This window comes from Aythya fuligula, chromosome 1 (assembly GCF_009819795.1).
Source record: "Aythya fuligula isolate bAytFul2 chromosome 1, bAytFul2.pri, whole genome shotgun sequence".
In the NCBI taxonomy this organism is placed as follows: domain Eukaryota; kingdom Metazoa; phylum Chordata; class Aves; order Anseriformes; family Anatidae; genus Aythya; species Aythya fuligula.
In genome coordinates, this window is record NC_045559.1 from 69,177,697 (window position 1) to 69,200,336 (window position 22,640).

Here is a 22,640-nt window from a genome sequence, read left to right on the forward strand (position 1 = left end):
AACAAAGGCTGTTTTGCCTTGCATCTTCACATATGATATATGGGCAAGGTTTAATCCCACCTGATGAGCCATCTACCACATATTACCATCTTAAAATAATTTCCATGTTCAGACAGATTTTTTTCCTGCTATCTTTATAATACTCAACTACTATAATTTTATCCAGTATTTTATTACATTTTTCAGTAATTAATGTTTGTAAGTAATATTCAAATTTTAGTTCTTTGAAATAGTTTTTGTTGTTTCTGTCCTTTATCTAAAACTTGTTCCTTAAACAACTTTGGTTCTGAATTCATGTTGGTGATTTAGTATAATTAGTAGAATTAGTGCCCAGGTGAGGACCTGTCCTTCCATGTTTGCTAGGCCGGGGATGTAAAGATTGTTCCACTTGTTTAGCTGAATAAGAAAATGTGGACTTCATGGATAAATTATGTAACTGACTCTCTTTGCTAGGAGGAATGGGTTGTAATATTATTGTGTTGTAACAAAATGAATTTTTGTTCTCTGCAAGGTAAATTGTTCTTATATATATATGATAGATTAAATGTAATTTTTACACTATTAAATTTATGAAAAATAGCAGCACAACTATGGGCAGGAAAAGAGGGGAATGTGATAATCTGTTGTAGTGATGACTGAACTAAGAGTCAGACTACTTAATCTTACAGTTTGTAGAAGTTTTACCAGAGAAATGTGGGGTCAGAATGAGTAGTTCCTGCTATGAATATTAGATTTTTAATTTGGAATCATAGAATGATAATATATTCTGTAGGTTAAAAGATGTTATAGAACACAATTAACATTCTTGCAGTTGTGCCTTATAAAGACCTAAAGGTTTAGGTTACTAAAATCAGTGTGCTGAAGGTAATTCCACACTTATATACTTTTTTAATTGTTTCATTTTAGAATGATAAATATGTGAACATCCATGAAAATATGTATCACAGAATCACAGAATGGCTGAGGTTGGAAGGGATCTCTGAAGATCACCCAGTCCAAACTCCCTTCTGAGCAGGATCACCTGGAGCATGTAGTGCAGGATGGCATTCAGGTGGGGTTTGAATATCTCCAGAGACGGAGGCTCCACAATCTCTCTGGGCAACCTGTCCCAGTGCTGTCACCTCACAGTAAAGGAGTGCCCCTCATATTCAGGTGGAACTTCCTGTGCTTCAGTTTCTGCCTGCTGCCTCTTGCCTGACGCTCGGCACCACTGAAAAGAGACTGCCTTCATCCTCTTGACACTTTCCCTTTAGATATCTGTATACATTGATGAGGTCTCCCATCAGTCTTCTCTTTTCCACGCTGAACAGGCCCATTTCTCTCATCCTGTCCTCATATGACAGGTGCTCCAGTCCTCTAATCATCTTTGTATCCCTAAAGTACTAATGTAGCTTAATTGCACAGCTAAATGGTGTGATTCTAACAATGACAAACTGTATGTACAACATGGGATTTAATATCTGGGTCTCCAGAGCCATGCCATTCAGCCAGTGCAAGTTTAGTGCATCAAGTCAGGGCTAGTCTTACAGGAAAGTAATCATTGGGTTTTAGCTTTCTTCATCAGTCTTGAGTGTGTAGTGCCATACTGTCTCTGGCTTGGAGATTTCCCAAGACATATTAGCTTGCAAAGCCACATTACTTTGCAAATTTCATCTAGTAAGAATATTTAAATATGCACTCCCAACGTGCTGAAAAGACTATTGCTCACTCATCTGTTTGCTAGTGACGGTGATGACTGGATCTTGCAGTATTTGTATGTCTCATAGACCAGTTAGGAAGATCTGATCTTTCTTCCCATAAGAATGCTCTTTCTGTCTCTCCAAATTTACCACGACATTTAAATCTTTCCTCTGCTAATTTAACTGTAACTGGTGTAAAAAGGTGCGGGTAGTGAGGTTAACTTCTAACTTATGTTCATACAGTTTTTTTGAACTGTCTTATTTTTTTATGTGATCATGGAAGACTGCCAGTGAGAACGGAGTCAAAAGGTTCATGCCCCTTTTGTTGCTAACAAGTAAAAATGATGTATGTGTCTAGTTTAGTAAACTTTCTAACACTTCAGCTCTTTATTTGTTATAGAACATAGCACTTCAAAATAAAATGCCAATTGCTATATAAAACACTACTTGATCAGCAGAAAATTTCTTGCTTTGCATATCAAAACATACTTGCTATTTTATATTGCTCAATGGCTAATTTTATACTGCTTCTAAGGCTAAAGAATATCCTAATTAAAATGAATAATAATGGAAGCTAGTTTTAATGTAACAGGTATTAAATCAAGTTAATTCTTTTGCTTTCTTTCATGTCCTTTATTTTGAGTCAGTAATCAATGAAGCCTTGGGATTTATTTATTGTTTTTTTCTTTATGGAACTACTAGACTCACCTTAATGCCAAACACTAAAATAATAATAATGTAGCTATTGCTTCTATTATCTAGTGGTGTTAGTTTGTGGATGGCCTACCACTGGGAGTGTCTTTCTATCAGACATCCAAACTCACATTCTCTCTCAGCTTTCTCTTTCCTTTGGCTACTACTAAGTTTGTTAAATCTTTTCAGAATCTTGATGATGGAGAGATTGCTTGCGAATGAACCAGTTTCATCTTTTTAACCCTCACTTTCACTTTTTTTCTAAATAAATCTTAACTTAGAAAGCTTTTAGAATTTCCTTTCTTATGGTTTGTTTTTAAAGAATCAGCTCCTTCCATCATAATCATTAATGTCTTTCCATCCATGTTTGCCCAATGATGCACAGACCATCTGATTGCCTTTCAGCCTAGCAGGGTATATTTTGGGCTATCACTGACCCTTGAAGTAACAGAATCAATTAGGTTGTAAAATATTCATAACTAAAACCTGGTAATGGAATATACTATAGTAACAACAGGAAATAACTAGGATTTTGCTTTTGCTGAAGTTGTGATTGGAATAAATTAAAAAAAAAAAAAAGACAAGCTATACTAAGTTTGGACAAAGTAACTGGAATTATTTCTAATAAAGCACTTGCTTTGCCTTATGTTCTGTTAAATGCTCAGCTGATAATTCCACGTCTTTTCATTTATCTGATGTTTCTGAACTTTCACTAGTCCTTTGAAAATAGCTATTTATTGTTTCATATTTGTCGCTTTTTGTTTGTTGTTTGTACCCCTCTTCAACCAGTGCAAAACCTGCAAAAATCAACTGCATCAGATAGATTTATGCAAAATTACAGACTGGCAATTCACTGCATTATTGATAAACATTCTCCTGCAGCCTTTAGCACTTGATAGCTATTATCATAGTCAAGAAGTCCTAGATGAGAGCTCAGTTTTACTTGGTCCATCTCCATCTCTCCAAACAGTATTTCAGAACACATCAGAATGCAGACAGTTTAGCATCAGTCAGGTTTTCAGAACTTTTGACAAGAAGGCTGCATCCACTAAGAAATTAAGCATGGTGTGATATATTGATTTTCAGACTCTCTGATGAGAAAGCATTTTGATCCCTCAAACATTGTCATGATACACTGCTTTACCTCAATAACATACACTGGATCACAAAAAGATAGGTAATAACATAGAATAACATAGAATAACATAATAACATAGAATAACATCCATGGATGATGGATTAAAAAGAATATGTCTAAAATGTTTTTGCCAGTTTATTTACCAAAATATTATAAACAGTACCAAAAATATAATAGTATAAATGTACATAGTAGAAAGTGCAGTATTTTGGTTTATGGGTGGGGTTAATGCATGTTATGCATTTTAAGAATATTTTAGAAAATAAGCAAGCTTGTGTTAAAATCTGAAGATTGTGAAGAATTTTTCATAAAACTATTTTACCTCCAAAAACTTCTGAGAGAGAAATTATGTCAATTCCTAGGGAAAAAAAAATAATCCTAGAAAAAAATAATATTAAAAAAAAAACTCTAAATGTCTAAATGTTTCAGTTTCTGTTCTACTATGGTTTGTATCAACTCCTTAATCCAAATTCACATATATTTCAGCAAGATAAAGGGGAAAAAAAAAAAAAAAAAAAAGAGTACATTTTACAGGTGACTGAAAACACAGACTTGGGGAGATATTTTAACTTTATTTCCAATGCCAGTTGGGTATACAATTGGATATTCACATTCCATGGACACAGAGAAACCTGAACCTTTTTTCTCTGGACTGCTCTAAGTGATTATGTAGCGATCTACAAGCTGAGGTCCCATGCACAGTGGGGATAAAAGGCATCCTTCTGTAAGGATGTCCCCTGGCTAGCCAAGTGCTGTGTTCCCCATGCTCCCCTGGAGTGTGGAACAAATGTGTTACAGGGATCCCAATCTGCAGGTCAGGAGGGCACCAGGTGAATCTGGAGCTGCAGCAGAGAAAGCAGAGCGGAGGTCTGGGCAGACTTGACCTGGTATGGGCAGCAGCTGCCTGACATGAAATCTTTCATGTTGCTTGGGACCACTCCTGAGGTTAGGTCTCTTTTGGGGATAAATCCTCTGAGGCTGTGTAGCTGTTTGTAGTACAGCACTGGGGTGAGCTTAATTTTCTCTGCTTTCCAGTTTCTCTTCTCTGCTGGCTTCTCCCTCTAATGCCCTGACTCATCCAGCCTGCCAAACAATTTCTTTGCTTTCTGGTTGACCAGGTCACAATGAGACTTCTGCTTGCACGGCTTTGCTCCGTGCACATGTGGTTACCCTCTCTTGTTGCAAAAGATGTTTGATTGTTTTCCCCCTCTAACTTGAAAAAATTGGGCTTTTTACCTTCAAGGCAGTCACAGATATGTGACTGCATCTGAGACAAATGTGTTTTTTCAGATGCTACCATTACTGTCCAGCAAGCTCATATATATGTATATATGAGAGTCTCACTGTCCTTTGAGACCTGAATAGTGTTCTGGTACATTCAGATCTGAACAGTGCTCAGCCCTTGAGCATTGGCTATGTGAAATTTTGCCAGTGTAGTACTCCATGTTGTGTCTCTTTGCTGGGGTCAGTATGAATTCAAAAGCTGCAGGCAATCACACAACTGGAAACCCACTTTCTGCCTTCTTGAGCTAACATGCTTGAAAGAGGCAAGCTAATATCCTTTATTTCAATTTTATTTTGTTGTTGCCGTATTTCTTGAGCATGAGAGGATATGAACATGAGATATCTATTTCCCACAGAGTGGAGTGGAAGCAGAGGATGAATGACTGTGGTGAAACATCTTTAGCTGGAGGCATGGAATGAAGAGGAGGTCATGCTGCCAAAGGCAGAGAATAGAGCAGCTCTGAGCAGGGGCTCTCCAGAAACTGTGAGGTACCAGGTTTGTGCTTCCTGAAATGGGGAAGTATGGAAAGGACATCTTTCTCTTTGCCTCAAATATACCTGTAAGCCAGAGAACGGCACAAAGAAACCATATTTTTAACAAGGTGAAATGCTCAACTCACTATTTTTCAAGACGTATTTTCTGTTTAACTGATGCGCTTACTTGAATGTGGCAGTCGGGGTCTATCTGCACATCTCTTCATGCTTGTGGTTTAAGATAGGACTGGTGGTGCTTCCCTGACATGCCTCTTCCTCAAGAAAATAAGCTACCTCAACCCCCTCAGCTACTCCCAACCATGTCCACTACCACCACTGCTGCTGCTCATCTCCATCCCCTCTAGCAGCTGGTCATAACCTTGGGCAGCCCCATGGTGTAGGGGGCAAAGCTGCATGTTACACCTTCTGGTGTAAGTATGGTCCATATCTCATGTCTGTGACTCTTGCCACTCTCAAAATTCTCTGCTGCAACCCCACTTTATTTCCCAAGAAAGATGATCTTTTTCAGGGTAAAAACAGAGACCCAACTTACTGTACTGTTACTTTGCTCCCATGTTTTGTCCCCCTTTCCCTTCCCCTTTGTTAGTTAAAAACTGGGACAGCTTCCCTCCATTTTGTATGTATTTATTTATAGAGGAGTAGCCATAATCCAACCCTGCTTGGCTTCCCCTGTTTTTGACAGGCGAATGCCACCTGTCTGCCTGTCTTTTGAGAGACTTTCGTCTGGTTGGAGGGGACAGCTGCTCAGAGACACATCCAAAATCCACAAAGCAGTGTTGAGCTTTAAACTAACACTGCCCAAGGCTGGCAGAACCTCACACTGGTGAGTGCAGGCAGCATTACTATGGGACACAGCCTAATGCCTTTAGGGTGAAGGGTTGCAGGAGGTCAAAGGAGGAGGTGGACTGGGATGGTGCATGTGTAACTCCGCCGGCTGGTGCAGGGCAGCAGCTGCAGTGGTGGCGGGGCAACAACCAGTGTTCATTCCTGGGGGTGGCTGTTTGCACATATGGATGGCTCTGTGGAGGGCTGTCATCCATGGCACGTGGAAAGGTGCAAAGGTGCTTGGCCCACAGTGTTGGTCATCAGTGACAGCTGAGCACAAATTTCCCCTTGAAGGATGTGAGGGTGAAAGGGGGAGAGGGAGAAAAGCAGTGGTGTGTGGAAATGAGAGGGTTTGGCACTGCCTCGTAGTATAATTTATGATCTAAATGTGTGGAGTACAATGTGTGCTTTTCAACTTTGTAGATGACATCGGGCTGGCAGCAAGAGCAGAAACATCAGAGGATATGATTAGAATTTGAAATGACCTTGATGAATTGGGAAGAATGCCCTGAAGACCTTGGAGATGATTCAATACAGAGATGTCCTGGCTTAGTGCTGAGGTGGAAATAAGGAGCTGTACAGCTCCAGGAGGGGAGCTGAGGTAAGGAGGCTCATGGAGGAGAAAGAGTATTTGAAAAAAGCTGGAAAATGAGTGTGGTGGAAGGAGAGGAGAAAAAATAAATAAATAAATAAATAAATAAAAGTGAAAAAGTGATTACAGTGTTTGGTGACTCAGGATAACCTGTACTGGATTGAAGTTTGCTGCTGTGGTTAGATCTTGTCCTTTATTTAGCATTGTTTCACTCCATGAACCTTAGGAAGGTAAGTGGGGTTGATAAGGTTGTATCACAGAACCCAGTTTTACTGGGACTTTTTAATTCTCACATTATAAAAATTTGACTGGATTTGTAAAAATCAAGCATTTTTATTCTTTTTTTCCCTTGCAGCAAAGGAGAAACTTTAAGCCTACAATAACTTTTTTCATGGTAATATAATTAAAAAAAAATGAATTGAAAGTTCAAAAAATACAAAAACAGTGAGAGATTACAACATGTTTTTCGAGATAGCATGCAGGGAATGCGTGGCACTCACTGCCCAGAAGCAGCTATTTGGCCAACTTGTCTGACTGGATATAAATAGATATAATTTTCTTTAGAGCTGCTGCCTAGCTAGTTAGTTTTGCATATGAATGTCTGCTAGGTTCCAAAATCAGTTTGTGAAGTTTGTCTAAGGACCATACCACCAGCAGATGCATTCATAACTGTGTAAAGTTTGTCTTGCAATGTGCTGTGTAACTTTGAGTGCTTCTGTACCAGGGGACTGAGGTATTTTGGGAATACATCATGTGCTACTTGATTACCTTGAGGTTCCTCGCGGCTGGTTGCTGAGGCAGGAAGCTGCTTTTCTAAGACACTAAGAAATCCAAGAGGGTAAAGGGATCAGCTCCAGGAGCAGAGCAAGGGGTTTGGAGGCTGTCTCTTCTTCTCAACAGTGGCCAATACAGGATGTGAAGGCATCTGGTCACAAAGTAGAAATCTGTTCTCTAGCTCCCCTTACATCACTCAATCAGCGTGGATGGAAGAACATGTCCAAGTGCTCCAGTAGTTCTGGGAGAATTTAGTCACTATTTAGCATTACAAAACCCAGAACTTTAAAGGTTTTGTTTCTGTCACCCTGTTTACAAATGACACAGTTAATAAAAGGTTTGCTGAGCAGCTAGGGCTATAAATTGGCGTGTGAAGTCAACCTGTGTTACTTTAGTTTAGTAATAAATGGAACTGTAAGTCATAAGTAATATGGCTGTGTATATCTGCTTACTTTCACTAGATTGAGATGAAAAATTTGTTTATTTCTCTCTTTTACTTTTTGACTTATATTGTTTGGCCCTGCTTCAGCAAAATTGTTTTCCTGACCTGTAAAGTATCAGATCCCTGACTTACTGCCACTTCAGCCTCACTTGCCTTTTCAATCTAGCTTACCTTATTAGTCTGTTCACTGCTAAATTTTTTTTTTGCTGACTTAATGTTTTTTCTTGGCAAATCTTGTCTGGCAGCCTTTTATTTGTCAGCAAAGTTTACCCAGATGCGTTAATTGCTAGCAAAGTTTCCAGAGACCTCCAGCTGAAACTTCTCTTTTCTCAGACCAGTTGTCACATCAACCACTGCTGTAAGGGGAGGCATGAGGGGAACAACCAAATGTCCTAAATGATCAGTAATCACAGATTGTGGAGACACAAGATTAACTCACTGAAATATTTCCAATAAGCTTAGTGTTCCATAAACATAGTCATTGTTGAATAAGTTACTTCCATTTATACTTCCAAGTAGCCAAACTTTATTACTCTACAATTACAAACTCTATTTTTTACTATTTTTAGTTATATTTTTTTCTTTAGTTCCCTGTTACAAAACGTCTTAATTTTTGAAGGCCTGAGACAATGAGAGTAAGACAGAGACATTTAAATCCACCTCTGCAAAATTTTTCCACACAGCAGCTTTCTCTTACTTGTCAAGATTTAACTGGCAGAGGCATTGGGGTATTTGCCCCTTCTTTCAGGAGCTTTCAGTGTCTGATATAACAAATACCATCAGAAACAATGACAAATGACAATGCAAAGGACAAGCATTGTAACTAGCAAGGTATTTGTCACATGCCTTAAATTTCTTGTCTGTTCTCTGATGACATTTACTGGTCTAAAAATAGACAAAACCTCTTCCTACAAACCTTTTTTTGCTCCTTTTACTGGCATTTCTACCAGCCGTTACTTCTCTAACCAGTTTTTATACATTAAATCCAATTAAATGTACTGCACTTTGGCACCAGCCAGTAATTCTCAAGGGATTATGCTCTCCTGGAGTGGTTATGAGTCTAGCAGCTCATTTAGAGAGGAGGAGATTGCAGTGACAAGTTAATCAGAACAGCAGCAGGTCACAAGCTGAGGTGGGAAATTCTGACAAAAGCCCTCCAAAAAGTGTTCTGCATACCGTGTTTAAGGAAAATTGCAGAAGGGTGGATTTTGTTTTGTGCTGTTTTTAAATGTTACTTTCTGACCTGACCCAGTGTGGAGTTTTATGCAAACTAATCTCTGTGTACATTGACTTTCACTCGTGTCTGTGTGCCTGAAATCTCAATCTGTGGACATTCAACTATAATTTTATTTTTTTTTTGCTCCCTCCTCTACCTCAGTGGGACCTAAATACATATAAAATTACAGAATATCCTGAGTTGGAAGGGACCCACAAGGATCATCAAGTCAAACTCCTGAATCCATGCAGGACTACCTAAAAATCAAGCACTTAACAGTGTTGTCTAATCTTCTTGAATTCTGGCAGGCTCAGTGTGGTGACCACTGCCCTGGGGAGCCTGTCCCAGTACCTGACCACCCTCTGGGTGCAGAACCTTTCCCTAACCCCCAGCTGGACCGTCCCCTGTCCCAGCTCCATGCCGTTCCCTTGGGTCCTGTCGCTGTCCCCAGACAGCAGAGCTCAGCACCTGCCCCTCTGCTCCCCTCGTGAGGGAGCTGCAGGCCACCATGAGGCCTCTCCTCAGCCTGCTCTGCTCTGGGCTGAACAAACCAAAGGACTTCAGCTGCTCCTCATACATCTTCCCTCCTAGACACCACCTTAGCAGCCCTCCTTTGGATACTCTCTAACAGTTTTATGTCCTTCTTATAATGTGGTGCCCCAAACTTCACACAGTATTCAAGGTGAGGTGGCAGCATTGCAGAGCACAGCGGAACAATCACTTCCCTCTACTAGCTAGCAATGCTGTGCCTGAGGTCCTCCAGGATACTCTTGGCCCTTTTGGCTGCCAGGGCACACTGTTGACTCATATTCAGCTTGCTATCAACCAAAACCGCCAGATCCCTTTCCACAAGGCTGATCTCCAACCTCTCATCCCCAAGTCGGTGCATGTAGATAGGGTTGCCCCTTCCCAGGTGCAGAATCCAGCACTTGCTCTTGTTAAAATTCACATGGTTGGTGATTGCCCAGTCCTCTAATTTGTCAAGATCTCTCTTCAAGGCCTCTCCACCCTCAAGGAAGTCAATAGCTCCTCCTAATTTAGTGTCATCAGCAAATTTACCTCACATACGCAGACAAGGCCAGTAGGTAGAGATGCAGAATAATGGCATGAAAGTGATTTGTTTTGTTTCTTTTCCCTGCTCTGTTTATGTTTAGGCAAGCTAGAAAAATCACTACTAGGTGGCTTTTCAAAAACATCTTCAAAGATTTTTACTTTGACACTGTCTTAGATAATCTTCATTCTGAGTTATTTTTATAGAAGATACATTTCTCTGGTGTTCATGTTTGGCATCTGGGTCTGAGTGAAGCTCATGTAATTAGCAATGTATTTTGTGCTGTTACCCTGGATGGAGCAAGTCAGCTCTTGAAGGAAGCTACAAGAATTCATACCATCAAGTCAATCCTGGCAAGAGAACTAGATCAGCATGTGCTCTTCTTGTGGCTGTGAATGGGACATGGGTTATTTCATTGTTTCCTTTGTTTTGGTATCCCATTAGGTAGCGTGAATGCTGGAGTCCAGAATCCTGCTTTATCAGTGTGCCATAAAACTTTCCAGAGTCCAATAGCCCTGATTCAGGCAGTTGTTATGAAGTGGGACCTGTGGAGTCCATTCTTAATGAGTAGCAGTAACTTCTGATTGTCCTTAGTTGAGGGAGATGGGAATGATTGGCTAGGATCCCTTCATTTGAGATCTGGAAATATTTTGTCATATAAGCTAAACTGCATAGCTAAAGATTTGTTCTCCTACATAACATCACAGAATCACAGAATTGAACGGGTTGGAAGGAACCTCGAAAGATCATCAGGTCCAACCCTCCTGCCAAAGCAGGTTCCTTAGAGCAGGCTGCCCTCTCTCCCTTTCTGTTTTATCTCTTTTAGAAAATAAATAGTAATACTATTTTCCTAGTTTATTTAATTGATTATTTGATTTGATAATACTGTGTCGTCAGAATGTCAGAAGAAAAGCTTTAAATATTGAAGCCTGCATTTTGACCTTTAAGTCTTTATTCTTAATGAATTTGAACTTTCTTGCAGATGACTTTAATTCACTGATGTATCTTAATGGAAAATTGATTTTTTTTTCTCCCTAAAGATCACATTTACATAAAAGAAAAAAAAAAAAAGATATTTTAAGGAAAGATTTGCTAACAAAATGAAAATGAGGCCTTGTATATATGCCCTATGTTTCACAATTTGAAATCATTTTCATTAAGGAAAGGCACACGATAATGCTATGACTTTCTCACATTAAAATCTATGCTATATTGCAAGGAAGTAGGAAATTGTTACTAGACCATATCTGTTCTTGCTTTACAGAAGACCAACATTATCAGGAGCATCCTCTGTCCTTGATTTTCAAAACTAATAGGGCTGAAAGACTTATCTTCTATTTGTGTTCCAAAAACAAATACAAACAATAAAAAAATAAAGTAAAACAAAACAAAACAAAACTCTCCACCAATATAACACAAACCCAAACAACAACAAACCAACCAAATTAACCCTCAACATTTTTTATTTTTTTTCCCATGGGACTAGAAAACACAGTATATATATTTCAAAACCTAGAGCAAGACTAGGAATATAGTGTTCTCTTGAAAGCATGTCATTCCAAAGTCAATACCACTATAAATCAAAGCCACTAAAAGTCTCCTTAACTTGAGAAGAACAACGACAAATTGTTTCTGTCTAATTTGAATAGCACAGATCAGGTTTTGTTTTTCGTGCTAAATTCTGGTCGACAAGATTGGAATAAGGTTATGGTGGCCATAGCAGCATCAGGAAGCTGCTGCAAAGCCACTCTTTTATCTGGAGTTCTATGCAAACAGGGGTTGGCTCCACTCTTCTTTCTCTGTTTGCCTCTGCTTTTGTTTTAATCTACATCAAATAGCTATGTACCATCAACTGGATATTCTAGGAGCTGAGAAGTGTCATGCTCAGCCCTCTTTCTTCTCTCACAATCCCTTAATAGTGAGGCTTGGAAGAGCTAGTTTTCTTATAAGCTTGAACCACAGGGCCTTGCTGGACTGACCCTCTTCTGTTTCTTCTTCCTTTCTGATACAGAAGATGTTCTTATAATAAAGGAATTATATCAAAATGTTTAGAGATGTGTGTAAACAGATTATGAAGAGAGAGTACACTCAGGAGCTGCACGACCTTCCAAAGAATGTGAACGATGTGAAGCTGGGATAGCAGAAGTATTGTTGAGGTTGGGGAAAAACAGAAAAACAGCCAAACTGGTCTGGCAAAGACGTGCTTTTCAGAAATGTAACAGCATGGATTTGGTCCTAGTGTCATGATCGGTCAAGTACCCTTAACAGCAGCATTGGATTATACCTGAAGAATTTGCAGAACCCACAGTTTATATACATGCATATGGACATGCACATGCACATGCACATGCACAGACAAATATGTGTGTATGAATTGATGTATATCTATGTGCAAGTACACACGCAAACACACAGAGATGTTTTTATATTTATTTAGACTGTGTTGTTGAGAAGACACTAATATCTGTATTTGTCAGCACACTATGTGTTCCACAAGACAACTTCTACCACAGTGTTTAAAAGAAATAGACCAATTGATGATGAGCAACAGACTGCTTGCATGATTGTCTGTTTATATGGTGGGAAGAAATTCTCATTCATAATTAGTCATATGTGCCAAATACCACCTCAACTTTCCTTTTTTTTTTTTTTTTTTCAGTCAGTCCAGTTCTTTCTTGGTTTGATTTTATCTAGGTATTCATAGTTATTAAAGAAAAAATAAATAAATTAAAAAAAAAAAAAAAAAACTAGTCATGGGAAAATCTGAAGGAAAATGTGTTTGTGCTTTGGTGAAATGAGACTATCATGACAACTTCCTATAATAAATACAGTTGTTGGAAAGGCGATAGTGAGATTATTTCTAATTCTTGAAAAAATATTTTATCAATAATACTTGGAGAAACTATTTTATAGTGTGCTTTTTGGTAACCAGTGCTTTTGAAAACTTAACAATTTATACGTTTTTAATTTTATGAAAATGAAATGTTTTTTTCCTGACTAGTGTTGGAAAATGAAAAATAATCCATTAGTCCATCCACCTCTACCACCTCCAAGTCTGGGCCACCATAACCCTCTTGGAATTTAATAACAGAAATTGTTGAAAGACATTTTAACTTCCAGCTTTCAAAATAATATCTGAAATAGACACTAAAGTTTTGATCACTAAGTAAATGTGATTTTAAAAAGAAATGGTTTACCTTTGAACTGAAATTCAGCTCTGGCTATTTTTTCTGTTAAATTAGTTTTGCATTACATTCATTGTCATTGTGTAGCATGTCACTATTTACAGTATGCTTGCACCTTGCTACCCTCCTGTTGTACTTACTTGTAATGGCAGTCAATATTAAAACACCACTGTTCTTCTTCCCCCCCCCCCAAAAAAAATTAAAAACTACTAACAATTATAAGGAAATCAGCCCTCTTTCCCTGATTTCCAACACTCCGTGTGTGTGTGTGTGTCTAAATGCATTCATATGTTCCTTCATGAATACATAAATGTCAATGTTTTGACCAGTCCTGCCTTAAGACACAGGTATAATAGATGTATTATTATACACATATGTATGTATGAATATATACACGTATATATTTCTGAGTAAAGGTTCTTAAAAATGAGATTGTTGCAAGGAAGTGCAGTCACTGATTAACATGGGAGTGGTGAACCACAGAAAATAACATTTGTTCTCAGTGCTGAGGTTGACTGATTCTGCTGTGCTTCTGCTGAGCCCTGGAAGAAGGTCAGATTTTCCTATGATGAATCTTCCTGAAGTGTTGGGGAACAGATCAAGATGCAGTAGGACAGCTAAAGGAGATGTGTATGGAACTGGTGTTAGCTTGTGCTGTGCATACATGTATACATTTAAAAACACAATTGCCGCAGCAGCTAAGGGAATGGAAATGTATTGATTTCAGGCTCTTCCAAAGCAGGTAGATGGAAACATTTACTAGACTAAAACCTTAAGCACAGTTTTGTTATTGTTGTTGTGTTTTTTTGTTTGTTTGTTTTTCTTTTCTGAAGGTTTCATAGCAGAGACCTCTGAGGGACATGGCATTCTCTTTATCTATAAACATACTGACAGAGTTTCTGACCTCAAACCTTGAGACAGGATATAGAATTATAGAATCATAAAGGTTGTAAAAGACCTCCAAGATCATCTGGTCCAACCATCCCCCTACTATCAATATCACCCACTAAACCATGTCCCTAAGCACCATGTGCAACCTTTTCTTAAACACCCCCATGGACGGCAACTTTACCACCTCCCTGGGCAACACTTTTCAATGCCTGACTACTCCTTCTGAGAAGAAACGTCTCCTAATTTCCAAACTAAACCTCCCCTGGCTCAACTTGAGGCCATTCCCTCTAGTCCTATTGCTGGTTATCTGCGAGAAGAGGCAGATCTCCAGCTCACCATAACTCCCTTTCAGATAGGGTCTCCCCTGAGCCTCCTCTTCTCCAGACTAAACAACCTTAGTTCCCTCAGCCACAGGGAATTCCGCTCTGCTGGATCATGTTCAGTTGAGCATTGACCAACACCCCCAGATCCTTTTCCTCTGCACAGCTTTCCAGCCACTCCCGCCCCCCCCCCCCCCCCCCCCCCCCCCCCCCCCCCCCCCCCCCCCCCCCCCCCCCCCCCCCCCCCCCCCCCCCCCCCCCCAGGTCTGTAGCACTGCATGGGGTTGTTGTGGCCAAAGTGCAGGACCTGGCACTTAGCCATGTTGAACCTCATCCCATTGGCCTCTGCCCATTGATCCATTCTGTTCAGGTCCCTCTGCAGGGCCTTCCTACCCTCTGGCAGATCAACACTTCACCCAACTTGGTGTCATCAACTTGGTGTCATCTGAACACTTACTGAGGGTGCAGTCAATTTTCTCACCCAAATCATCAATAAAGATGTTAAAGAGAATTGTCTCCAGCAACCACCCCTGGGAAAACGCCACTCATGACCAGTGGCCAGCTGGATTTAACTTCATAAACTACCATTTCCTTTGGTAGCTGGAGAATTTTGGCTATTGAAGTTGCCAACCATGAAGATTTTTTTCAGAAAGAAATACTTTTTTTTTTTTTTTTTTTTTTTCCAGAACAGGAAAGAGTAAGAACTTTTTTCAAACAGTTCTGAACATACATGTACAGCTAAATAGCTCTAAACAGCTCTAAATAAACAAAACAACTTTCTAGCTACTCCTGCTAGAAATCACCTTGTCAAGGTGGTTTCCTTATCTATCTTACTGTGCCATTGCTTCTAAAACAGCCTTGAAGACATTTTGAAGTACACTCAAGTATTTGTCTGAGTGTATGAATGGTTTTGGCAATCCCCAAAACTGGTAGATTAAGAGTTTGCTCAACAGCCTGAAGTAGTATGTACACTTTTTGGAAATGCCTATAAAGTAATATTAAAGAAAAAGCATACTGTATTTCTATAGACTTTTAAACCTTACAAATGATGTTAACACCAAATGTAAAATAAAGCCCTTACCTTGTAAAGCTAAGAATTTGGGGAATATTCTCAGATGGAAATAGTAAATTGTTCCAGATATTGTTTGGGTTGTTACCAATTTTTCCTTGCTGAAGACCTGTCCCTACCACCTTCTGTAGGGCACGTAGCTGAGATGCTCCTGTCCTGGTTATGAGTGTCTGAATTAAAGTCTCACCATCATTACTTTTAAAAGCTGGGATTTTTCCTTTGCTTATTTCCTATCCTGGCCTGTGCAGGAGGTTCTCATGCTGGCAGCTTCTTGTAGGTGTAGGTGGCGATGTGATTCCACAGAGGATGGGACCCAGGCAGCAGCATGGTATAAATCTGGTACAGATCTGGCTCAGATGCAGCCTGTGCTTAACTGCGATGGCCAGCAAGTAACCAGCTCCTTTAGCAACTAACATAAACTGATGCAAAATAACCACAGTTTTAAAATATTTTGTTTTATTAAATGTTTAAAATAACATAAACATCATAGTAACAATTTTATGGCTGAGGTTCTCACAATTTTTGAATTTAACATTTTATCTGATTTGAGAGCTCAAAAGATTACACCTTTACATTAGAAACTGTAAGTAAGATTCATAACAGTAAGTTGTCTCATAGCTAACAAGAGAATAGAAATATTAGATAGAACCATATAAACTTTGGACAGAGTGAGAATATTTTACTATAAACTAGGGTTTGCCAAGATTATTTAAGAACAAGTAACCTTTTATAGGCAGTTTCATGTTAATCTGAACAAAACTCAATTCACAGTTGACTTTTTAGCAACAGAGAAGAGCCAGATAGCACTTAGAAAGAAGTGTATTTGGGGAATAATTAAGTTGACTCAAGTAAGTCTATATCACCTTCATACCAATAGTTAGCACCATATAATGGGATATTCACCATTTTAACTTATGGGGAATGTACAGTATATTACTTACTCTGAACTAGAATAAAGGGTCCAATTGTAACAAAAATTCACCCTTGCTTTCTGCAGTAGAATATCAATTCTGGAAGAGCAACAGCATGCTTTCAACCATGAAGCTGTAGCTTATTTACAAACAAAAAGATTGCCCCCCCTCCCTCTTTTCCCAGTTGCTTATTCATGATAATGATTTGATTATTTAATAGTACTACAGGTTTGGTTTCCTTTACATTGGAAACTAGGATAGGTTTTATCACTTCATCTTAAACTGAATTAGAAAAGGGCATACCAAACGAGCACAGCCGGCATTTCAATATGAGCTCCACTATTTTACACTCTCTGTATGTTGAATGAGAAGAGTAGTGCAGGAAGATGTAAATACATGTACACCGACAGACAACTATGTTTTCGTGTAAAAAAATGTAAAATAAGGAATCTCTTGAGGAGGTGGGTAATGTGCCAAGAACCAGTATAATACTGGCATGTCTGTTACTCAAGAATTCTTTTTACCAAGAAAGAATTGTGTTTTTCTTAACAAAGTTACTGAAGTGTCGGGAGGGGGTGAGAAATTTTATTTTTTATAACAGACATGCTGGAAATAAGCAGCCTTGGTTGTCAGTCAAATAGCTGTTTAAACTCCGATTAATTTTAGGGATTTTTTTTTGTTGTTACAACGATTTAATAAAAAAAAAAAAAAAGCAACACTTCTTAATTGCAAGCTTATGCTCATTGCTCTTTGACAATGAAATGCTATTCAGTGTTTCATTGCTTTCACACAGCACTTCATAGCTATAGCCTACAGACTAGCATGTGTGTGCATGGTATTAACAAAACATTAATACACTGGATTCAGCAGTAGTCCTTGTTATTTTTGTAGCAGCACTGCAGGCTTCCAACACTATGAGCACGTAACTACAATGCAAGTTCATAGGGTACAAAAACGATAGATGATAATCTCATTATACAGTCTTGTGGCAGATATTTTCTTTTATGGTTCTGCAGAATGACTGTCAATACTGTTCTTTATGCTGCCTATTGCTTGTTGGGGGAAGGACAGGGGAGCCTTTTAATTCATCCATCTTAATAGAAGAAACCAAACTGATGACAAAATGCTGATGGAGCTCTTCCCCTGCCCCTTGGGAGGCAACCGTGGGCTATCTATAATATCTCTAGCCTTCAACCATGAATAGTATTCACTCCTGAATTTTTCATGTTAATTTGTCAGTACCTCTGATCTAACTTAATAAATCTATTTTGCTTTTCTATTGCAAAAAGGTTGTGAGTATAAATGAGAGATGGAATATGAGAAAAAAAAAAAAAAAAAAGTATCTGCAACTCGGCATTTTCTTTTAGATATCTTCCCCAAGATTTGGATTTCTTCAGAGCACATACAAATACACTGAGAAACACAAATTAAAAATGTCAAAGGTAAGTTACAACTTGAGGTGAGAACCAGTTGTTATGCCAGGTCCAACTTTCCATTATTACTGTCAGAACTGGCAGCCAAATGCCATTGCCATGTGTCAGTTTCTGCATTGTCTTTTTTTCCTTTTTTTTTTTTTTTTTTTGTGTCTGCTTTGCTTCAGACAATCACCTGAAAATATATCAAGCCACAAGAGAAAAGATTCAAACTTCACTGCATGTTATGTCTGTGTTGAAACAAGCTGAAAGCTTAATCTCCCCCATAGGCAAGGCTAGAGCTCTGCAGCCAGCTGCTGGCAATGGTGTGTGGCTACAAAAGATCTCCAGAACAGCATACACCATCTGCAGTATCTATGTTTCTGCAACATTCCAAGCAGTGCCTGCTGTTTTTCAGGGATGAGTAGTAGCTTTGCTGTGGCTGTTACCTTCAGCAAAATGCTGAACTGCTTTAGAATGTGATACCACTACTGTCTAAGTGAATCCCAAAGTGTCTTTCTGCACATACAGAAGACAGGTCCGGATATGTTCAGAATAAGATACTTCAGACTTGCTGGGACAATACAGCCTGTGCAAATAACTGTGAATGCCTGCAAGCATATTTGAGGGATGCATGGAGTGACTAGCATTGGTGAAGGGAAGGCAGAAAACTTCACTCATAGCCCAACAATAGTAGGTCTGCTCTACATCAGTCAAGTGTTGTGGGTAGGTGTAGCAGGCCTGCAGTATTTGACTTTTCTGTGACACTGAGCGGTTTTGTCTTATCATGTGGACAGCTTAAGACATATGATCCCCTTAGCTGTTGTTTCTCTTTGCACATAAGTCTGGCACTTAAAAGACTTCTTGGATATGAGATAGCTTTTTTTTTTTTTTTTTTTTTTTTTTTTTTTTTTAATGAAGCTTTTTCAAAATAGTCTGCAGCTTTCTTTTGTTTTTAAGCCTTTCACATAAGAAGTCTGGAAGCCGGCAGATGACCTGATTATTTATTTGAGGGAATGCAGTCTTTTTAGAGGCATCCCTATGATGACCTGCTTTGTGCTGTTAAGGTAGCCACAGTCTCTGCATAGCCCAGTTAGTCAAGGATAATGCAGCTGACCTTCACCATACGCACTGCTAAAGTCAGTGTAAAAGAAATATCTGAGCACCAGCACTGAAACCTGTACCTCCTAGTTTCCCAGGCAGTGACACCTCACATTAGTGCAATGCACAGCATGCACTGCTCACTTTCTGGCATTGGAAAGCATATAGCTAACAACCAGTACAGTTTAATTTTGAAAATATGTTTTCAAGTCAAGAGCTTACAAAAATTGCATCTTTATAAAATGGGTGCTTGACTTAATTGAACACAGATCGGAAGTAATGTGTGACATAGGGGCCTTTGCTAGGGATCCTGCCATTTTGGACACCGTGCTTCTGGTCAAGGTCTGCTACAGGCATCATTTAGTAATGGTTTAAAACTAGACCTCTGGGGCATACAAGGGAAGATTAATTCCTTGAAACTTTAGAAAGACTTCTGAATCAGCTTGGATGCACAAGTAAATATATACACTGTCATCACAACTTGCTCTTGCCTTCACTGCCAAAACCAAGTACAACTTTTAAAGAATGCCAGCTTTGTAGATGCTATTCTCAGTTCTCAAGACAGCACTGTCTTTTTTTTTTTTTTTTGTGATAAAGCGTTCAGACAGCTAGTATGACACAAGACTAGACAAACTGGATGTTGCAATTGTTTCAAAAACTAGCTGTTTTAAAGTCTCATAATCTTAAAGTGCTTATTCAGTGTAATCTGAATAAAATATATTCCAATATTACATTTTACTTTGAAAATCTGATAGCATGAAAAAAATTGTTGCACTAAGTGTAATTGCACCAGCTACTTTGAAGAAACTTCTTTCTCTTTCTCCCTCCTCTTCCAGAGGAATCTATATTTTACTAGGTAAAACAAATATCTCCAATAGCCTTGAGCTTTAGGAAGATCCCTGGATTCCTTTCTAAAATGTAAAGTAGGACAAAATATTACCTTCATATTGCATAACTGTTTTTATTCAAAAGTCAATAAAACCTCTCTTAACTTCAAAAAAAAACCAAAAACACAAGTTTTAGACTCTAGTTCCTCATGACAAGTGGTAGCAGAATTGGCCTGATAGGATTCCCTCAATACATACCTGTATACTTTCTTTTGCCTGTGCAAGTGCTCAACTGCAAAGTTATTTTGCTGTAATGAAATCTTGAAGGACAGTATCAGGCTGTTTTTGAACTACAAGCAGATAAATGGAAGGGGGAAAAGGACTCACTCAAAAATAGTAACAAGTTTATGATTTTTTTTTTCTTCAATCTTGTAGGAAGTCTTCTTTTCATCCTTTGAGTAAATAGAGCATTTTACAAGACAAAGAAATGTTCCAAGCAAAAGTGATAAATGCAAGATCAGGGCTGTTTGGTAGAAGATGATCTGTAATCTTAACCAAAGAGAGAAAAAAATGCCTTTCTGTAAGAAAACAGTTTGTGAGTGAGAACAGTTAACACAGGTATATGAATGCTATGTGTGTCTTCAGTTATGGCTTGAAAGTATCAGTCCTCAGTAGCAATATAATTCAAGATCTGAAAGCTGTTCATTGTGTTCACTGGCCTAATGTAACTGATTTTTCCCCCTTTATGTTTTGAAAAATTGAAAATGTAAAATCATGATTTTCAATAAAATACAATTTCACTGAATGAGAATGAAGAAATAAATAGCTTCTTTATGAAGACCTCTCACAGGTTAATTTCCTTTAGCCTCTTTATGAAGACCTCTCACAGGTTAATTTCCTTGACTGGTTCTTCTCTGATGGCATCCCTTTCTTCTAAGGTTCTAAGCTTTAAATTTGCTTCCTTTAAAAAGGAAGATTGAATTAAGATAGCCTAGATAGTACATGGGAAGACTGTAACTTTGGTTAATCCTTACTCTTGCACATTGGGCTCTGGATGAAAGGTTCCAGCTTGATCTGTTCCTAAAGCTTTATGGCTTTAAAAATTGGTAAGGTCCTATGGAAGAAAGACCACCATGTATTAAAGCATTAGTTAAAATTAAAAAGGTGAACACGTAACTGTGCACAATAAATGCAGGCTGCAATTAGAAGAAGTGGATTTTTCTGCTACTTTCAGACCCCGATGCCCATAGTTGCTGATTAGAAGGGATGGAGGTCCTTCTGGAAGAGGCTGGTTGCTGATGGATGGCTTCAGTGCCTGAGGGTGCTGGATGCCCTGAAGTAGGAAAGGAACTTGTAGCAGAGGCTCACCACAAAGTACCAGATGTTTCGAGCCATCTGTGACCTTGCAATGAAAATGCGCCAGATGATCACAAGGAGGGTGGTGTTGAATGCATATCGGATATTCCTCAGTCTGAGAAAAGAGAGAGACATATTACGGAGGAAGACAAAAGCAACAAAAACTTTAACAGCTTACTTCATTTGCTACAGATAATTTTCTAAGAAATCTTGTTTATAAGTGGCTCTTGGGCTTTTTACCTCTACTATTTTAGTAAAAATACTGTGTCTAAGATGTCTCTACCAACCACCAAGACTGTGTTGAAGTTACGATGTAGTGCCTAGTTAATATAATAGATGGAATATCTGTACTGTTAAGACTCTCTTGCTCCATGAACTCTACTTTCAGACCAGAATAGATACTGAAGTCATGCTGAGAGTTTTTTTGTTTTGTTTTGTTTTTTCATGATAGTGTAGTCCAATACCTTCTGCTTTGATTTGGTGTATCAGTTATTTTTGACTATGTAGGATTGGTGACAAACTGGAGGAATTTTACAGCTGATAAATGAGATTCTCTTATTTGTATGAAACCTTGCATTTAATGCTGGGAAATTATTCAGTAATCATAAAGGTCTTCACTTTTGCAGTACTGCAGCACTGTTGATTAGTTGTATTTTTGTTTGTTTTCATGTGTTGTTTTTTTTTACACCATATATTTAAACTGAATTACTGGCTCTTTAAGATGCTAGTTATATTGTCCTCTGTGTCAGTCCAAAGGGACCTAGACAGACTTGTGAGAGGGCCTATGCAAACATGAATTTCAACAAGGCCTAGTGCAAGGTCCTACACCTAGGTCAGGGTAATTCCAACCACAAATGCAGGCTGGGTGGTGAATGGAGCCCTGAGGTGAAGGACTTAGGGATATTTGTTGATGAAAAACGCAACATGAGTTGGAAATGTATACTTGCAGCCCAAAAAGCCAACCATATCCTGGGCTGCATCAAAACAAGTGTAGCTAGCAGGTCAAGGGAGGTGATTCTCCCCTCGTACTCTGCTGTATCCTGTGAAGTCAGGGTGAGAGTTGGGTTTGTTTAGCCTGGAGAAGAAAAGGCTCCAGGGAGACCATATAGTGGTCTTCCAGTACACAAAGGGAGCCTACAAGAAAGGTGGAGAGAGACTGTTTATCAGGGTAGTGATAGGACAAAGGGGAAATTTTAAACCAAAGAAAAGTTTTGATTAGATATTAGGAGGAAATTTTTACTATGAGGGTGGTGAGGCACTGGCACAGGTTTCCCAGAGAAGCTGTGGATGCCCCATCCCTGGAATTATTCAAGGTTGGATGGGGCTTTGAGCAACCTGGTCTAGTAGGAGGTGTCCCTGTCCATGGCGGGGGGGGTGGA

The 22,640-nt window shown here is 38.9% G+C and overlaps 1 protein-coding gene across 1 annotated transcript in view; it reads right to left on the reverse strand.

The window, feature by feature from the left end:
- Positions 1-20,678: 20,678 nt before the first annotated feature.
- Positions 20,679-22,640, reverse strand: part of FAR2 (fatty acyl-CoA reductase 2) — a 153,557-nt gene continuing 151,595 nt past the window's right edge. The window contains 1 exon segment of the mRNA XM_032199490.1: positions 20,679-21,376. Within this exon segment, the coding sequence (XP_032055381.1) occupies positions 21,214-21,376 (163 nt within the window). The 3' untranslated portion in view covers positions 20,679-21,213.